Source organism: Acipenser ruthenus, chromosome 8 (assembly GCF_902713425.1).
Source record: "Acipenser ruthenus chromosome 8, fAciRut3.2 maternal haplotype, whole genome shotgun sequence".
Lineage (NCBI taxonomy): Eukaryota > Metazoa > Chordata > Actinopteri > Acipenseriformes > Acipenseridae > Acipenser > Acipenser ruthenus.
In genome coordinates, this window is record NC_081196.1 from 59894140 (window position 1) to 59913664 (window position 19525).

A 19525-nucleotide genomic window follows, 5' to 3' on the forward strand; every position below is an offset into this window, starting at 1 on the left:
CATTTCTGGAGTGTTAGAACATGGTTAGATTATTGTCTAATTGTAATTTAAAAAATAGATAAAAATAAAAAAAAATAACAAATGTGCCAGAAATACCATTTTACTCCCACTGTGCAGTCAGACCAGAGGCAAGCTGCATAAAGTGCAGTATTCAAGATCTTCAGCTGCCTGGACTCCCTGCCTGACCGCGCAAATGCTTAGGACAGAGGACCCCCAATAATTTAGGGGGGGGGGGGGGGGGGGGTTACTGAAGTAATTAAATAGGGAGTGATGAAAACTGACCTGATTTTATTATTAACAATCTATATCAAAGTGCACAGCTTCATATTCAGAAAGACTGCAGCGGTATAATGCTTGGGATTTTACTGCTTTTGTTTATGGATTCAGAAAAAGCCCTTCCTACCTGCAGGTGTCTGACGATATTCACAACCTCTCTGGTTGAGTATGGGTATGTAATGGTGCCCTGATCTGCCATCGCCCTCAGCTCTCCAAACGCTGCTACTAGTTTTTGAAGCACTGGCTCTGGGACATCTGGGCCATACTGCTTTAGCATGGCAAGTTCTGACTGTGGCTTGGGATTGTCAACTGCATGGCAGCTGAATATGTCACCTAGAGGAGGTAAAGACACAACATTTCAATGTAAAACGTATACATGGTTTTCTAGTTTTTATCTACTTCTCAGTAGCAGATACAGTCAAAAAGAAAAAGCTTTTATGATCCTATTCAAAAATACACAATTGTAAGAATATGTTTTTCAGCTGACACAGAAAGGGATTTTAGGAGGAAATATGGTAAGCCATGGAGGTTGCAGGTACAAAATAAGAAATCCAATTTTCAGCAACTAGTCAGTCAGCAGTGATACCTGCTATGGTTTCGTGTTCAGCAGCTGCCTGGCAGTCTAGTCTCAATCCCTGAAAGGTCATACCTCTAAAAAAAATATATATATATATAAAAATTCAACATACTGTACCTAATGCTCCAAAGAAATCATTCCCCAGGAAAGGAAAGCCAGGTCTGTTTGCCAGCACAAGCATTCGGAAGTCAGGGTGGATCACAATAGCATTCGGCCTGCCTCTGGCAAAGGCTGGATCTGCAACAACAACCCTTCCATTCTCAAAAGGCAGATTTTAAAACAAGGACTGCTGCATGTTAGGAGAGAGGCTTCCATGGAAGAACAGCTGGACAACATGGGTCTCAAACATACAAATAATATCAAATACAAAAAACATCAATCATGTGGCCTAATCTATTCTTCTAGACTGTATACTTTAAATATGTATTGTATTAAACATTTAAACATTCATATTTCAGAAGACATTTATATATTTTATTCTATCCACTGGAAACTTAATTGAGAATGGACAGATTATTCTTAACATATTTCATAAACCTTTTTTTTTATTTCTGTATTGCGTTCTACGGTGTATATTTTGTGGATTTTGCAAAACTACCTCTAGAACTCGCTCCAGTCTAAGTGAGTAAATTGGGTAATAATCAAACAGAATGATTAAATCGTATAGCGCTGAAGGAAGGCGAGACTGATTACTGCAGTTTTCTTACCTGCAACAATTCTCCTTCCGTCGGCAAGAATCATTTCTCCGCTCTCTACCAAAGTCTTTAAAATGCAGGTGACGTTGGTTGGGGCTTTGTCAGCTTCATCTATAACCAGGATGTGTCCCATCTTCACTGCTTTCACCTGGGACAAGAGGGTTAAGAAACTGCTATTCTATACCAAGATGACCTTTCCAAAAATCGAATCTCAAGCACATTACTGACCGTCTTCTAACAAATGGCTGTAATTAAAAGTGCAGTGCCCCCCAATGATATGGAAATAGATCAACAAGCTAACACACCCCCCTTGAAATGTGCACAAGCTGCTCCTGCGTTTGAAGCCTTCATCCCACTCTGTCACTTTGCAAATTAAAAACGTACGTTCCTGCAGCATCACAAGGTTGCAAGGGTCACATCATATGTAAGTAAGAAAAAAAAAAAATCAACTTACACAAGTTGGGTCTCATTTATGATACTGCAAAACTGTTTGTCACGGACCATGCACCTTTAAGTGGTATGTGACTTTAATACTGTATCTAATTATACTGCTCTCTCCCCTCCTAATCACAGACTGACATAAAAGAGGGTTTTTTTTAGATGTTATCATAAAAACTTTATAATTCTCTTTCCCAAAGTAACTGAGGACCTCAGCAAATCACAAGTTTTCAGAAATTAAATAAAAACCTGCCTTAAAAGGGAAATTAATCAATGGTTTGTACCTCATTTTGTAATATAGGGCACCTATAATTGAACGAGCCCATTATAATCATCAGGTGACCTATAAATCAATTAACCATTAACTAAGTATATGTACTAGGAAGTTATAGATTATTATACATTTTAAATCATTTACATACATTTCTGTGTTTTTTTTAAAATTATATATATATTATATATATATATATATACATACAGTACTGTGCAAAAGTTTTAGGCAGGTGTGAAAAAATGCTGTAAAGTAAGAATGCTTTCAAAAATAGACATGTTAATAGATTATATTTATCAATTAACTAAATGCAAAGTGAGTGAACAGAAGAAAAATCTAAATCAAATCCATATTTGGTGTGACCACCCTTTGCCTTCAAAACAGCATCAATTCTTCTAGGTACACTTGCACAAAGTCAGGGATTTTGTAGGCATATAGTCAGGTGTATGATTAAACAATTATACCAAACAGGTGCTAATGATCATCAATTCAATATGTAGGTTGAAACACAATCATTAACTGAAACAGAAACAGCTGTGTAGGAGGAATAAAACTGAGTGAGGAACAGCCAAACTCAACTAACAAGGTGAGGTTGCAGAAGACAGTTTACTGTCAAAAGTCATACACCATGGCAAGACTGAGCACAGCAACAAGACACAAGGTATTTATACAGCATTAGCAAGGTCTCTCCCAGGCAGAAATTTCAAGGCAGACAGGGGTTTCCAGATGTGCTGTCCAAGCTCTTTTGAAGAAGCACAAAGAAACGGGCAACGTTGAGGACCGTAGACGCAGTGGTCGGCCAAGGAAACTTACTGCAGCAGATGAAAGACACATCATGCTTACTTCCCTTCGCAATCGGAAGATGTCCAGCAGTGCCATCAGCTCAGAATTGGCAGAAAACAGTGGGACCCTGGTACACCCATCTACTGTCTGGAGAAGTCTGGTCAGAAGTGGCCTTCATGGAAGACTTGCGGCCAAAAAGCCATACCTCCGACAAGGCCAAGCGACTCAACTATGCACGAAAACACAGGAACTGGGGTGCAGAAAAATGGCAGCAGGTGCTCTGGACTGATGAGTCAAAATTTGAAATATTTGGCTGTAGCAGAAGGCAGTTTGTTCACCGAAGGGCTGGAGAGCGGTACACGAATGAGTGTCTGCAGGCAACAGTGAAGCATGGTGGAGGTTCCTTGCAAGTTTGGGGCTGCATTTCTGCAAATGGAGTTGAGGATTTGGTCAGAATTAATGGTCTCCTCAATGCTGAGAAGTACAGGCAGATACTTATCCATCATGCAATACCATCAGGGAGGCATCTGATTGGCCCCAAATTTATTCTGCAGCATGACAACGACCCCAAACATACAGTGAAAGTCATTAAGAACTATCTTCAGCGTAAAGAAGAACAAGGAGTCCTGGAAGTGATGGTATGGCCCCCACAGAGCCCTGATCTCAACATCATCGAGTCTGTCTGGGATTACATGAAGAGAGAGAAGCAACTGAGGCTGCCTAAATCCACAGAAGAACTGTGGTTAGTTCTCCAAGATGTTTGGGCCAACCTACCTGCCGAGTTCCTTCAAAAACTGTGTGCAAGTGTACCTAGAAGAATTGATGCTGTTTTGAAGGCAAAGGGTGGTCACACCAAATATTGATTTGATGTAGATTTTTCTTCTGTTCACTCACTTTGCATTTTGTTAATTGATAAATATAAACTATTAACATGTCTATTTTTGAAAGCATTCTTACTTTACAGCATTTTTTCACACCTGCCTAAAACTTTTGCACAGTACTGTATATATAGAAATCACTAGTCACTCATTTATTGAGGGACACCTGCCTGGTATTTTGACAGGTACAGACGTGCTCAAATTTGTTGGTACCCTTACAGCTCATTGAAATAATGCTTCATTCCTCCTGAAAAGTGATGAAATTAAAAGCTATTTTATCATGTATACTTGCATGCCTTTGGTATGTCATAGAATAAAGCAAAGAAGCTGTGAAAAGAGATGAATTATTTCTTATTCTACAAAGATATTCTAAAATGGCCTGGACACATTTGTTGGTACCCCTTAGAAAAGATAATAAATAATTGGATTATAGTGATATTTCAAACTAATTAGTTTCTTTAATTAGTATCACACATGTCTCCAATCTTGTAATCAGTCATTCAGCCTATTTAAATGGAGAAAAGTAGTCACTGCGCTGTTTGGTATCATTGTGTGCACCACACTGAACATGGACCAGAGAAAGCAAAGGAGAGAGTTGTCTGAGGAGATCAGAAAGAAAATAATAGACAAGCATGATAAAGGTAAAGGCTACAAGACCATCTCCAAGCAGCTTGATGTTCCTGTGACAACAGTTGCATGATTTCCATTACACGAGAGTAGATGTTAAAACTTCATGCTGATTTGAACTCGGCTCTCGCCAAGATAAGCACCAACTAAGACGTAGCTTTACAGTAAACTAATGTGATCCATATGCGTCTCCATCCATTTACGTTTCCTTCCATATGATGATGTAGATATCCTTCTGTCTGGTGTTAATGGCTGAAGTGTAATGCTGGCTCCAGGGATCAGCTTATTTTGCCTCCCTGGCGCATCAGCACACACAACGGCTGCGATGCTGGCTCCAGGGATCAACCAAAGTGCGGCCTCCCCAGCGCATCAGCATGACAACCGTCTGGATTGAGCTAAGTAGGGTACATCTCTGGGGTTTTCAAGTGGGCACCTTCCATCCTCAGTGTTTCGTCGACTAGCCCACGACACCTCAAGAGGGCTCGACGGTGATTCTGGCGTCCCAGCATCACCCCCCTCCGTCCCCCACTCAACTCAGCCCAGCTTACTTACCTGTCCCCAGCCAGAATCTTTCCGTCTCAACCACAGCCAGTTGCTGCTCCTCTCTGCTGCTTCAGATAAGTTCTTCACTGTGCGACGCAACTCTTGGCCACTGAATCCGACGTCTCTGAGAAACCGGGTTGTAGAATGTGCCACAAATCCTCGACAACCCACTTCCACTGGGTAAACCCGAACTCTCCATCCTCGCTGTTCCGCTTCAGTGGCTAGTTGAGCATACCGCAGTTTCTTCCTCTCATACGCCTCATCTACAGCGTCCTCCCATGGCACTGTTAACTCTACCAGGTGAACAAGGCGTGCTGATCCAGACCACAAGACAATATCTGGTCGAAGGTTAGTGGTGGCAATCTCAGGTGGAAAAATAAGCCGTTGACCAACATCTGCCAGCATATTCCAGTCTCTAGCAGCTTCCAGTTGTCCTGGGCGAGGATTGGTTTTAACACCTTTTCTTGGTGGTTGCTCTCCTGGGCGGAGGAATGTTGTCTTTTGTGTGTAATGTTTTGATGGAACAGGTGGCAACTTATTGGTCATGTTACGCTTGTCTTCCAATGCTAAGGCCAAACATCGCAGCACCTGGTCATGGCGCCAAGTAAACCGTCCTTGGCTAAGAGCCACCTTACATCCTGTCAAAATGTGCCTTAATGTTGCAGGTGATGAACACAAAGGACATGAGGGATCCTCTCCTACCCAGAGGTTTAGGTTCTGTGGTGATGGGAGAACATCATATGTTGACCTGATGAGGAAACTGATCCTGCTCTGTTCCATTGACCATAGGTCTTGCCAGCCAATCTTGCGTTGTTCCACACTCTCCCATCTCATCCATTCTCCCTGTTTGGCCTGGGAAATGGCCTTTATACACCTCATCCTCTCCTCCTGCTTTTGCACCTCGTTGACTACCAGCTTCCTTCTTTGAGCTGGGGCCGCCTTGTGCCATGTAGGAGGAGTTGAACTGAAACCAAGACCCCCTCTTCCATGCTGAACTTGCCCCATGATATCACCAATTCGAAGGGCAGCCTTTGCATCTTCCACAGCTTTCTTTGCCGCCCACTTTCTTCCAGTTTTCAACACAGGTGCTGCCTCCCTTACGCATTTATCGCGTGACTCTACTAATGTCATTTCCAGTCTGACCTTGGCGCACTTAAACTCCTCGGTTAGAGCAGAGACTGGTAGCTGCAGTATTCCTTTACCATAAAGTCCCACTCTGCTGAGGCAGCGTGGAACTCCCAACCATTTCCTGATGTATGAACTGATTAAAGCTTCCAGCTTCTCTACTGTTGTCAAAGAAACCTCGTACACAGTCAGTGGCCACAGCAACCTCGGCAGTAGACCAAACTGAAAGCACCAGAGTTTTAGTTTACCTGGTAGAGCGCAGCTGTCTATGCTCTTCAACCCTTCCACTGCTTGTTGTCTAACTTCTCCCACACGAACTGTGTCCTTTAGATCCCCGTCGTACCATCTCCCAAGACTCTTCACTGGCTTCTCAGACACTGTTGGTATTGCCTCACCATTAATGAAGAATGTTTTATCTACTACTTTGCCTTTAATTATAGAGATGCTCCTTGATTTAGTGGGCTTGAATTGCATTCGTGCCCATTCAATGTTATTGGTTAACTTGCCCAATAATCGATTAGTGCAGGCTACTGTTGTAGTCATGGTTGTCATGTCATCCATGTATGCTCGAATTGGTGGTAGTCGCATTCCAGAAGCCAAGCGCTCTCCTCCTACTACCCATTTTGATGCCCTAATGATTACTTCCATTGCCATGGTAAAAGCCAGTGGAGAAATGGTGCATCCTGCCATTATTCCAACCTCTAGGCATTGCCATGTAGTGCTGAATTCTGAAGTTGAAAAACTGAATTGCAAATCTCCAAAATAGGCTTTCACTAAATTTGTTATTGTCATCGGTACACTGAAAAAATCAAATGCTGCCCAAAGTAGTTCATGTGGCACTGAACCATATGCATTAGCCAAATCCAGGAATGTCACATGGAGCTCCTTCCTCTCCTTTTTAGCTGATTGAATTTGTTGCCAGATCACATTGATGTGTTCTAAGCAACCTGGGAAACCTGGAATGCCCGCTTTTTGTATTGAAGTGTCAATGAAGCAGTTCTTTAATAGGTAAGCTGACAATCTCTGAGCAATAATGCTGAAGAAAATCTTGCCTTCTACGTTTAATAGGGAAATGGGACGAAACTGACTGATGCTTGTAGAATCTTTTTCTTTAGGTATAAAGACTCCACCTGCTCGGCGCCATGCTCTTGGTACAACCTGTTTTTCCCATGCCACTTTCATCAATTTCCACAGAATTCGTAGAACTCCTGAAGCACTCTTGTACACTCTGTACGGAACTCCATTAGGCCCTGGAGATGATGAAGCCCTTGCTTTTTTCACAGCTTGCTCTATTTCTTTCCACTTAGGTGCACAGTCCTCCATTTGGTATTCTGGTGGATTGATAGGTGGGATGTCTGACGGAATTGACATAGGCTCCTGCCTTTTTGAATCTGTATGTGTTTCCTCCAAATATCTCTCCAGCTCAACCTTAGATGCTTTTAGTGTGCCATTCTTCTCACTGGTGAATAACTTCTTTACAAATTTGAATGGGTCTTTATAAAAGTTAGTTCTCGCACGCTCCTTCTTTTTGTAGCGTTTCCGTAGGCGCTCAGCTCTGCGCAATGTTGCAAGCTTATCTTTTATGACCCTTTGTAAGAGATTGAGTCCCTCCTTCTGACTTTGTTCTGCTCTTCTCCATTGGTTCCTCAGCTGTCTCCTTTCTCTAACTAAGCGTTCAATCTCCTGCTGCCGTCTAGACTTTCCAGGAATAGTTTGTACTTTTTCCTTCCTTTTTTCAACTCCAAACCTCTCACTTCCATATGCGTAGATGATGTCCCCAAATTTATCCAGCTTCTTTTCAACTGTTCCACTTAATCTTTCCAATGCAACGCAGAGATCTGTGTTTACTGTGTCCCATGCAGTTTTCTCACAAGCTCTTGGCCATTTAACTCCAGGCTTGTGCCCGTTGAGGTTCTTTTCTCTCTTATGCTGGTTTGTCTGACCGGGTTCACAAGGATCATTAGGTTCATCACTAACTGTGTCCATGCAAGTCCTCCTCACATCTATGACAGGGGTGCTGATATCCTGCGAACTGTGGTTTGCTTCCTGTCGCTGGATTTCATTCGACTGACTTGACTGACTTCGTAAGAAGTACTGATCAATGCGAGGCCCTTGTCCCTTCTCCCTCAAGCATTTCATTCTCCCTTGATGAATCTTCAAACCCCTGACCGTTGTCGCCTTGCTCCAGCCGCAGACACAAACCTGGAGTTCCATGTCTTTGTTAACTGCAGATCTTGAACTAGTCTTTTGTGAAGTACTCTCCATACTCATATCCGTTTCCGTTCCCAAGTCGTTAACCGTGTTGTCCAACGTTGAGTCATCTTCCGCCCCCGCTCTCGCAGACTCTAGGGGTATTTTTCTCTTTAATTTCTTAGAAGCCTTGGGCGGGTGTCTCCAGCATCCTGTAAACACAGAGCTGGATACTGCCGACAAGGGTAGCTAACCCTTACCAGCCCCAATGGGGTCTCTTTCCTCCTGTCAGCTGTCTCTCCAGGCTGTCACAAGGTCTTTCCCTTGTTGCCAGCTGCACTATTCACAGCAGTCACTGGACGTATCCAGATCTTCATGATTTCCATTACACGAGAGTAGATGTTAAAACTTCATGCTGATTTGAACTCGGCTCTCGCCAAGATAAGCACCAACTAAGACGTAGCTTTACAGTAAACTAATGTGATCCATATGCGTCTCCATCCATTTACGTTTCCTTCCATATGATGATGTAGATATCCTTCTGTCTGGTGTTAATGGCTGAAGTGTAATGCTGGCTCCAGGGATCAGCTTATTTTGCCTCCCTGGCGCATCAGCACACACAACGGCTGCGATGCTGGCTCCAGGGATCAACCAAAGTGCGGCCTCCCCAGCGCATCAGCATGACAACCGTCTGGATTGAGCTAAGTAGGGTACATCTCTGGGGTTTTCAAGTGGGCACCTTCCATCCTCAGTGTTTCGTCGACTAGCCCACGACACCTCAAGAGGGCTCGACGGTGATTCTGGCGTCCCAGCATCACCCCCCTCCGTCCCCCACTCAACTCAGCCCAGCTTACTTACCTGTCCCCAGCCAGAATCTTTCCGTCTCAACCACAGCCAGTTGCTGCTCCTCTCTGCTGCTTCAGATAAGTTCTTCACTGTGCGACGCAACTCTTGGCCACTGAATCCGACGTCTCTGAGAAACCGGGTTGTAGAATGTGCCACAAATCCTCGACAACCCACTTCCACTGGGTAAACCCGAACTCTCCATCCTCGCTGTTCCGCTTCAGTGGCTAGTTGAGCATACCGCAGTTTCTTCCTCTCATACGCCTCATCTACAGCGTCCTCCCATGGCACTGTTAACTCTACCAGGTGAACAAGGCGTGCTGATCCAGACCACAAGACAATATCTGGTCGAAGGTTAGTGGTGGCAATCTCAGGTGGAAAAATAAGCCGTTGACCAACATCTGCCAGCATATTCCAGTCTCTAGCAGCTTCCAGTTGTCCTGGGCGAGGATTGGTTTTAACACCTTTTCTTGGTGGTTGCTCTCCTGGGCGGAGGAATGTTGTCTTTTGTGTGTAATGTTTTGATGGAACAGGTGGCAACTTATTGGTCATGTTACGCTTGTCTTCCAATGCTAAGGCCAAACATCGCAGCACCTGGTCATGGCGCCAAGTAAACCGTCCTTGGCTAAGAGCCACCTTACATCCTGTCAAAATGTGCCTTAATGTTGCAGGTGATGAACACAAAGGACATGAGGGATCCTCTCCTACCCAGAGGTTTAGGTTCTGTGGTGATGGGAGAACATCATATGTTGACCTGATGAGGAAACTGATCCTGCTCTGTTCCATTGACCATAGGTCTTGCCAGCCAATCTTGCGTTGTTCCACACTCTCCCATCTCATCCATTCTCCCTGTTTGGCCTGGGAAATGGCCTTTATACACCTCATCCTCTCCTCCTGCTTTTGCACCTCGTTGACTACCAGCTTCCTTCTTTGAGCTGGGGCCGCCTTGTGCCATGTAGGAGGAGTTGAACTGAAACCAAGACCCCCTCTTCCATGCTGAACTTGCCCCATGATATCACCAATTCGAAGGGCAGCCTTTGCATCTTCCACAGCTTTCTTTGCCGCCCACTTTCTTCCAGTTTTCAACACAGGTGCTGCCTCCCTTACGCATTTATCGCGTGACTCTACTAATGTCATTTCCAGTCTGACCTTGGCGCACTTAAACTCCTCGGTTAGAGCAGAGACTGGTAGCTGCAGTATTCCTTTACCATAAAGTATATTATTAAGAAGTTTAAGGTCCATGGAACTGTAGCCAACCTCCCTGGGCGCGGCCGCAAGAGGAAAATCGACCCCAGAGTGAACAGAAGGATAGTGCGAATGGTAGAAAATGAACCAAGGATAACTGCCAAAGAGATACAAGCTGAACTCCAAGGTGAAGGTACGTCAGTTTCTGATCGCACCATCCGTCGCTTTTTGCACGAAAGTGGGCTCCATGGAAGAAGACCCAGGAGGACTCCACTTTTGAAAGAAAAACATAAAAAAGCAAGACTGGAATTTGCTAAAATGCATACTGACAAGCCACAATCCTTCTGGGAGAATGTCCTTTGGACAGATGAGTCAAAACTGGAGCTTTTTGGCAAGTCACATCAGCTCTATGTTCACAGACGAAAAAATGAAGCTTTCAAAGAAAAGAACACCATACCTACAGTGAAACATGGAGGAGGCTCGGTTATGTTTTGGGGCTGCTTTGCTGCGCCTGGCACAGGGTGCCTTGAATCTGTGCAGGGCACAATGAAATCTCAAGACTATCAAGGCATTCTGGAGCGAAACGTACTGCCCAGTGTCAGAAAGCTCTGTCTCAGTCGCAGGTCATGGGTCCTCCAACAGGATAATGACCCAAAACACACAGCTAAAAGCACCCAAGAATGGATAAGAACAAAACATTGGACTATTCTGAAGTGCCCTTCTATGAGTCCTGATCTGAATCCTATCGAACATCTATGGAAAGAGCTGAAACTTGCAGTCTGGAGAAGGCACCCATCAAACCTGAGACAGCTGGAGCAGTTTGCTCAGGAAGAGTGGGCCAAACTACCTGTTAACAGGTGCAGAAGTCTCATTGAGAGCTACAGAAAACGTTTGATTGCAGTGATTGCCTCTAAAGGTTGTGCAACAAAATATTAGGTTAGCGGTCCCATCATTTTTGTCCATGCCATTTTCATTTGTTTTCTTATTTACAATATTATGTTGAATAAAAAATCAAAAGCAAAGTCTGATTTCTATTAAATATGGAATAAACAATGGTGGATGCCAATTACTTTTGTCAGTTTCAAGTTATTTCAGAGAAAATTGTGCATTCTTCGTTTTTTGTGGAGGGGTACCAACAAATTTGAGCACGTCTGTAGGTATATAAACCAGGTGAAATGTTTGTTAGGCTGTCTGCATTAAGGCTAAGGCCTGGAGAAGAGACTTGTGTGGTCAGACCTGGAAAGGTACTGTGTTGTACACTGATGCGTTTGAGTGACTGGTAAACGGCTTAGCCATCCAGTTTATTTGTTTAAGAACTTGGGAAAAGTTTAGTTAGTACTCGTGTTTTTAAAGATAACTTAAACACATCTTAAAGATTTCCTTGTGTAGCTTTCAAGCACATCAATATCAGAAGAAGTTTCAAAACCACATCCCCTAATAACGTAACAATCTGGCTACTTAGTCAAGAGTCAAGCAGGGAGCCAGCATTTCAAATGACTAGGCTGTGAGAAAAAGACCAAAGAAAAAATAATAATAAAAGCTTCCAGTATCCAGGCTCACTGAACATGCATCGTGACTAAATTCAAACTGACCAGTGGTGAATCTTCATAGATGATAATACCATCCCGAACGGAGGGCTGCAGAGTGAGGGTCTGCACTGTGGTGTCTCTGCAAGTCAAAGAAATGTTTTATACTTACTAATTCACAATGATAGTTGTGATGTGGAATAGGGAATCCACCCACACTGTGCACCTGCAGATTATTTTCAGCTTTCTATAATATAAGGTCAGTATGCAACTACATATCTAATACCCCATGGTATACTGGTATAAGCTGCAATGATGTCACTGACAGAGCCATTTGATAAATCCTATACTAAATCATTTCTTTCTATACCATTTTCAGGAAAGCGTTTTTTTATTGGACATGTTATGTATAAATATTTTTTCAGGGATTCGGTGCGATCCGTCACAAATGAACCCCTGCTTATAGTTTTACAAACCTTTAGGAAGACAGAGTGAAGTAGTGGCCATCAGGTTTCAATGGAGGAAACATGTTTTAGCTTGTGCCCCTACAGCTAAAACTAACATACTGTATTAGACTGGAATGTAGTAAAGAGACACCAAGGGATGGTATTATTATGTACAACTAAGAAGTCTGTGGGACACTGCAGCTTTAATCTGCCCCATAGGAACACAGCTGCATTCATTTCAAATCCATCTGTATACTGCAGAGCTGTGATATCTGACTGTGTATCGTTCTGTTCACAGCCAGTTGAAATTGTAGCTCACTCGTGTGCCTGTCCCCAGTGTAAATGTAAAATTGCCAGTTACAGTTTGTGATTCCTTGGTGATACTGTACCACACAGCAAACAAGGAGGCAATAATAAATCAACAATTAAAAAAAAAAAAAAAGTTTTTACAAAACTGGAGTAAACTAGGCGAATCCACAACAAGAAGATTAACCGGCAAATTAAGTCAGCCCTATCATATTTCTCAAAGACACCTTGGAGACGCAATACTGACATTCCAACTTTTACAAATGTGGCAAGATACGGATCTATGGGAAATGAAACAGAAGCTGGATTGCATATCGGGTGGAGCAAAGCAGCGGAGAGCAGCAATGCAGTCCTGTGCTGACCACAGAGAATGGGTTTGAGGAGTAAAACATGTTCCCTTAAACATCTCTTGGAAGTCTGAACCCTGTTTTACCCACGGTGGAATACATAACACTGCTGTGTGTACGGACAACCATGTTACACACAATCTACTGTACACTTTACTTCTTCAGAGCCTGACAAAATACTTTCTAGATTTAAATAGTGTTTCAAACCGTGACTGGGAAAATACCAAGAATAAGTGAATACAAATGTACTTTCACAGAATGCAAAGTTCATAGTCAATAACATTTTAATCTGAAATATTACAAGTTTTTCAGTACAAAAAAAAGAGCCCTAGCCCTTTTAGGCGCATGTCCTCATAAAAACATATGTGTATGTAAATTGTTTCCTGGAGTGTCTTTATGCAGCCATTCCTTATATTTTGAAGTAGTCCATTGAAGGGCAATTAGGACATTTCCATTCCTCTCAGTCTCCTGCTGCCGCTTCTATTACTTTCGTTGATTTTCTGTCGCGGCTGAAGCGAGAGCCATGGCTGCATAGGCCTTGATTGTCATCTGCCCTTTAATGAATTAATCAAAAGACTTTCTGCATTAGACAAGATTTTTTTGCATTAGCGTGGGATGAACGTTTCCCAGTGATTTCTGTGCTGGATCAAGGAATATACTTAATGCCTCCCTAGTGATATACAGTGTATTGCAATCTGTTCAACCCTCTGATTTGTTGTGAATGTAAAAATGTCTTCCAGTCAGCAATGTAAGAATCCACTACCGTTTAGATCAACTGAATAGAACCTGTTTTTTTTTATGCAATAACAAGACTTCATTTTGAAGCACAGGTATGTGTTGACATTTTTTTTTACTAGATTTTGTACATGTTTAGTATCCAAGTACAATGTAATATTTATTTGTGTAGTTTAGATTTGTGCTTGTGAAATTTTAAAGACATAAATTCAATTCAATAAAGAATTGTTGAAATAATAATAATAAACACATTTCTTTTCGCCCTTTCCGCCTTCTGTTAAAGCAGCAATGATGAGGCTAACAAAGGGTTCATTCATTCATTCACTATGGTTGACTGACATCAATGGAGATCAACATCCACATCCTTTTTAAACACGAATCTGGGTACCGATTTTAATACTAATATTATTGGTGTAAATTACCTGTCCTGTTTCACAAAGACATTTAATGCAAAGTGACCCATTAAAAATACACAAGGAACAGTGTTCCAATAAGGAATACGTGTTTGAAACCTTCCACGATCACTTTGGCCTATATAACATTGAGATGCTATTAATAACCCCCCTTGGATGTTTAGAGTAGCTTTTACGAAATATGACCCCCATCTCCACCTCCCATGAGGGGTGTCCCAATTTGCCATGAACAAAAATAATTTTGCTTAACCTTGGAAAGGGAAGATCATTTCAAATGAATGCAGCTTCAAGTCACACAAACCAGTTCTGAATACAAAGCAGTGGGACACGTGATAGCCAGGCAGGCTTGTCACACCTAAACATACCTGTGAAGTTGCAGGTACTCCCTCGGCCTGTTCATGAGCTGTAGAAATCTGTCAACTATCTTGTTCTTCCCAACGCCCTGCAGGGGGAATGAATCAACAGCTTTTAAAAAAAGATTAAAGGCAAATATAAATGAAATTCCTGGAAGTTGAGCTTTAATGTATGAATCATGAACAGCAGTTTTGGTGCTCGGACCAAAATCAAAAAAAAAAAAAAAAAAGACAACATCCAATTCTCTTGATACATGGAATGAGGAGGTTCTGCTGATCCTGCAGACAAGGAATGACTTTCACCCTGCCAGGCAACCCTCAGTAATGGGTTTTCATAATCCAGCAAATCAAATCATAGCAGAACCTTGCCCCCTGGATTCAATGTAAAATGAGATTATTATGTAAATCCGACTCAAACTGCAATCGTTATTTGTGCTTTAAAAAGAAACTTCTTAGAAGAAACAGTAACAAACACAAGCTATGCTAATGCAACTCATATTTCACATTTTTTAAGGTGTCATTTTGGGGATGTTATATCCAGTAAGTTATTACAGGGAGCATGACATTTTGTGTTTTCCGTAACCACTTGCCAAAGCATAGAAATTATTATACAGCTGCTGTTGTTTCCAAAAGTGAATCTAGGTTTGTTTAAAATTTCAGAAACCTCAGGTTTCTGTGGTGCATGTATATGGCCATCAAAGGGAAATATTAACAGCACATCGTGGCTGTTATGTAGGTCAGATGACTATCCTGGTCTATCTCATGCACAAAATGTATCTATAATGTGTCCATAACACAGGACTCAGAACCTCACCTGGTTTCCAACCAGCAGCAGGTGCTCCCCCAGCAGGAAGTCCTTTAGCATGTCCTCCATCACCATCATGTGCTACAGGAAACAGAAATTACTGGAGTAAAAGTACAGTAAAAACAGTATTTCCTAAAGTCACTGATGAGTGCAACTTATGTACAGGTACTGATTACATAAAGTAAAGCTGCATGAACCAGTTACTCGATTAAGTCAGATCAAGCTCTCCACAGGTGACGGTCATTGGTGCTGATCGTGCTAATTCACCATGCCAAGTGAAACAAGTAAAGAAACAGACGTTTGGGTTTGTGTGGATTGCTGTTCTCCATAGAGTAATAAAATAATCATAAATTTAAAATAATCATCAATGTGTTTAATGCAATCTCAGAAATATAACCAGTAGAATCAATATAGAGTTTTACTACATTTCACAGAGAGCTTAAAAAGATTAACTGAAGCAGGTATTTTATTGTAATCTTTCTCCTGTAAAAGCTCATATGGTTATGAACATTTGGGTGGGGGGATTTATTACAGAAGCAATCACATCTATTGTATGGAGCCAAGCTTGTCTTCTCATTAAAATGTCTCAAAATGTAATCCTGATTTTACACTTGGACAGTAATTTCATTCCACTTCATCAGATCTATTAAAAGAAGTCGCATGTTTGCCTCTGTTGAAGATACAAAAGGGGTTGCAGTTTACGATATGTGGCATAAACCCAATTCAGTCAAAGCCTGGAGCCCTTTACACATTTGCACTCAATCAGTCTGCTTCTCCCTATTTACTGTACCTAGAGAAAACAGGCCACCTGAAAGTAGGGCAAGCAAAGACTTCTTGCAGGTCCACAGGGACACAAAAGTCTAATGGTTGATTTATTGCAATCTTCCTTGACGCAGAGATAACTTATTAGGTAAGCATTGAGTCATACAGCCTGCCACTTTATTTCCTTTTATTTCTTGAGAACTGGCAGAAATACAATTTTAATACATGTATTTATCTTTCGTTTAGTGATGCTTGAGCAATTCTCCACATGTCTACCACCGCTTGTAGTGTGTAAGATGCACCCATAATGCATACTCAAGTGTGTTTGGTGTGTGTGTGTGTGTCTGTGCATCTGTGCGTGCGTATGCATGCGTGCGTGTGTGTGTGTGTGTGCGCGTGTGTGAGTGCATGCGTGCCTGTGTCTATGCGTGCGTGCGTGTCTGTCTGTGTGTGCATATGCATGCGTGTGCGTGTGTCTGTGCGTGCGTGTGTGCATGCGTGCATGTTTCTATGCGTGCATGTGTGTCTGTGCGTGCGTGTATCTGTGCATGTGTGTCTGTGTGTGTGTGTGTGTGTGTGTGTGTGTGTATGTGTGTGTGTGTGTGTGTGTGTGTGTGTGTGTGTGAGGGGTTGTAAATGTGGCAGGTATTCTGGTTACCTGAAGATATCTGCTCACTGCTGGGTTTTAAGAACTTGGTTTGAATATTTTAAAAAACAAATTATACACAGCAACTAAAACAGAAATGGGTGTCTGGAGAAATGCTGGATTCCTGACACCCATTTCCTGACACACTTTTTGTGCAAGAAGTGATTTCAGGAAGTCCTCAGCTCTAGATTGTTTAAGTAATGCCCAGCAGAAAAGCTTATATTTTTCTTCGAACAGCGTATTTGCTGTTCACCAGTTCAAGGCTCTTAAATAGCAAGCAGCACAATGGCTTCAATGCCCTTATCGTGTTGTGATGTTGCAGATGGAGGGGATAAAGAAAGGTTAAAAAAAAGCAAAATGAATGCTAGTTTTTAAATGACAAGCCATAGAATACAAAGGATATTATTAATAGCAGCCATGGCAGCGGCAACAAAGGAGACCTTTACATGGAGCCCACCTGCATTTTATTCAGCATGATACAAATCACAAATGCTAATGTGCCATCAGAACTCATTTATTCAGGCGGCACTTGGGTGGTATAACCCATTTATGATTCAATTTTGATTAGGAGCTTGCAGTTAAGATGCTTATCGTTTCAATTGAAATATTTCAATCAGAGGGGGAATCCAAATCCCTAAATGACTTTGAATACCTGTATACAAAACCACACTGCACTGCTTTGGACGACTGACCCAAAGGATTTGTTCAATCTCTGTTCTGAAAGAAAGCCTAAGCAGCTTGATGTCAAACCAATTGCACTCAGCAACGAAACTCTGCAACAAGATGAAAATGATTCTATGGCTGTGATTTCATTTCCACACCTTACTAACGACTTCAAAAGCATTCCTGGCTATCCAGATCAGAACTGAAGGAGCATAAGAAACAGGTAATGCCTCCACTATGAAATAGAAAGATGATCATAGAATTACCTGAGCATTTTCATAAAATAGGATGTCAGGAACTTTCATCTTCTCATCTGGATTATAGACAGGAACAGAGACCTTTCCAATCTTCAGTGTTCCATCTTTTATTTCACCTAGAAAATACATTTTTACAACGTCACCAGTGTTGACAAAGAAAAGGCTAGCCATAATACAGGACAACAGCTCTAACTTTCTTATCTTGACTTTATATTGCTCTACAAAAGGAACAATAACCTGCAAATAAAATGCATGGACTCTGAGCCACAAATAAAAGTAAAATAGCACAAAAGGCATTATGACCTTGTGCAGAGTTGAAATATAAGTAATTAAATGGGCAAATGCTTGTGGTTGGACCAAAGTTTGCTAGCGAGGAAATGGCTGTTAACAACACAATTTGTTGACTTGAAACTCAAAAGTTGCTACATTTGCCTCTCTGCCCTGTTGCTATTTGTCAGTAGGCACATTAGGCACAAAATAACCACGTGTAAATGCTTTTTGAATTTGGAGATGCTTTGCAAGTAAAGTCAGACAAAAGTTAAATAAGTTAAAAAGCTGGTCGATATAGTTTATTATTGTATCAAATGAACTGTAGTTCGGGAGCAGATATCCAGTTCAGACAGATGTACAGTACAGTATGCAGATCAGACTGGCAAAGCAATAAAATAGTGGGACATAATAACTGAGACACAAGAGACTAGTGTGCCCTTTTGAGGTGTGGGATAGCAAGGGTTAGTAGGCAGGTATGCTTGGAGGAAGGTCTTGGGACAGGCTTCTGATATGGGCATGGTAAGTGTGATCTCAGTAAGGATCAAGTAATTTCTTTTCGGCATCCATTGACAAGCTTCATCTGTGGCTTCCAGTGAAATCTGTAATACAGCACTGAGGTTGCCAATAACCACCTGTCAACTGACAGATATCTACAAGGCTATTTTCTTCATATCACATTACAATTATCAGAACAGCTGTTTTGGAGACAACAAATTCATAAGGCTACTTCATTTGGAAACCAGAATGCAAAACAAATATTAATAATCTGCCAAGAAACAACATTCTAGGGGCTCCCGAGTGGCGCATCCAGTAAAAGCACTCGCTAGAGTGCAGGATGCGCTCTATAGCCTGGACGTCGCCGGTTCGAGTCCAGGCTATTCCACAGCCAACCGTGGATGGGAGCTCCCAGGGGGCGGCGCTCAATTGGTCGAGTGTCGTCCGGGGAGGGAGGGTTAGGTCGGCCAGGGTGTCCTCGGCTCACCGCGCACCAGCGACCCCTGTAGTCTGGCCGGGCGCCTGCGGCCTTGCCTGTACGCTGCCCAGAGCTGCGTTGTCCTCCGACGCTGTAGCTCTGAGGCGGCTGCAAAGTGAGTCTGCAGAGTGTAAAGAAGCGGGCGGCTGACGGCACACGCTTCGGAGGACAGCGTGTGTTCATCTTCGCCCCTCCCGAGTCAGCGCAGGGGTGGTAGCGGTGAGCTGAGCCTAAAAATAATTGGGCATTTCAAATTGGGGAGAAAATAATAAAAACTAATTGGCAACGACTAAAATTTAAAAAACAAAACAAAAAAAAAAAACATTCTAGCCTACTATGAGGTTTCAAATAAACACAACAGAAGAGACTCACAACTTGTATCCTTTTCTTCCTGATTTGACACAACAGAGCTGTCCTCAATTCCAGAATCCAGTAAGTTCTTTTGCAAAGCAGATCTCGCTAGGTTAGGCAAAAACCTGCAAACAGATAAAGAAAAAGGTGCTGTTAGTTAGCTATCAAAACAAGTATGTCCAGTGGCGCTGGAACGATTTCTATAGTGAGAGTGCTGAAAGCCATTGAACAAAACTGTAAC

General features: G+C 42.3%; 1 protein-coding gene across 1 annotated transcript in view; it reads right to left on the reverse strand.

Moving 5' to 3' along the window:
• LOC117407220 (von Willebrand factor A domain-containing protein 8-like) overlaps positions 1-19525 on the reverse strand; it is a 109593-nt gene that overhangs the window by 51569 nt on the left and 38499 nt on the right. The window contains exons 18-25 of the mRNA XM_059029384.1: positions 19306-19409; positions 17700-17806; positions 15372-15443; positions 14570-14646; positions 12024-12099; positions 1561-1696; positions 971-1090; positions 404-609 (exon numbers count right to left, since the gene is read on the reverse strand). Coding sequence (XP_058885367.1) covers positions 404-609; positions 971-1090; positions 1561-1696; positions 12024-12099; positions 14570-14646; positions 15372-15443; positions 17700-17806; positions 19306-19409 — 898 coding nt within the window. The remainder of the gene's footprint in view (positions 1-403; positions 610-970; positions 1091-1560; positions 1697-12023; positions 12100-14569; positions 14647-15371; positions 15444-17699; positions 17807-19305; positions 19410-19525) is intronic.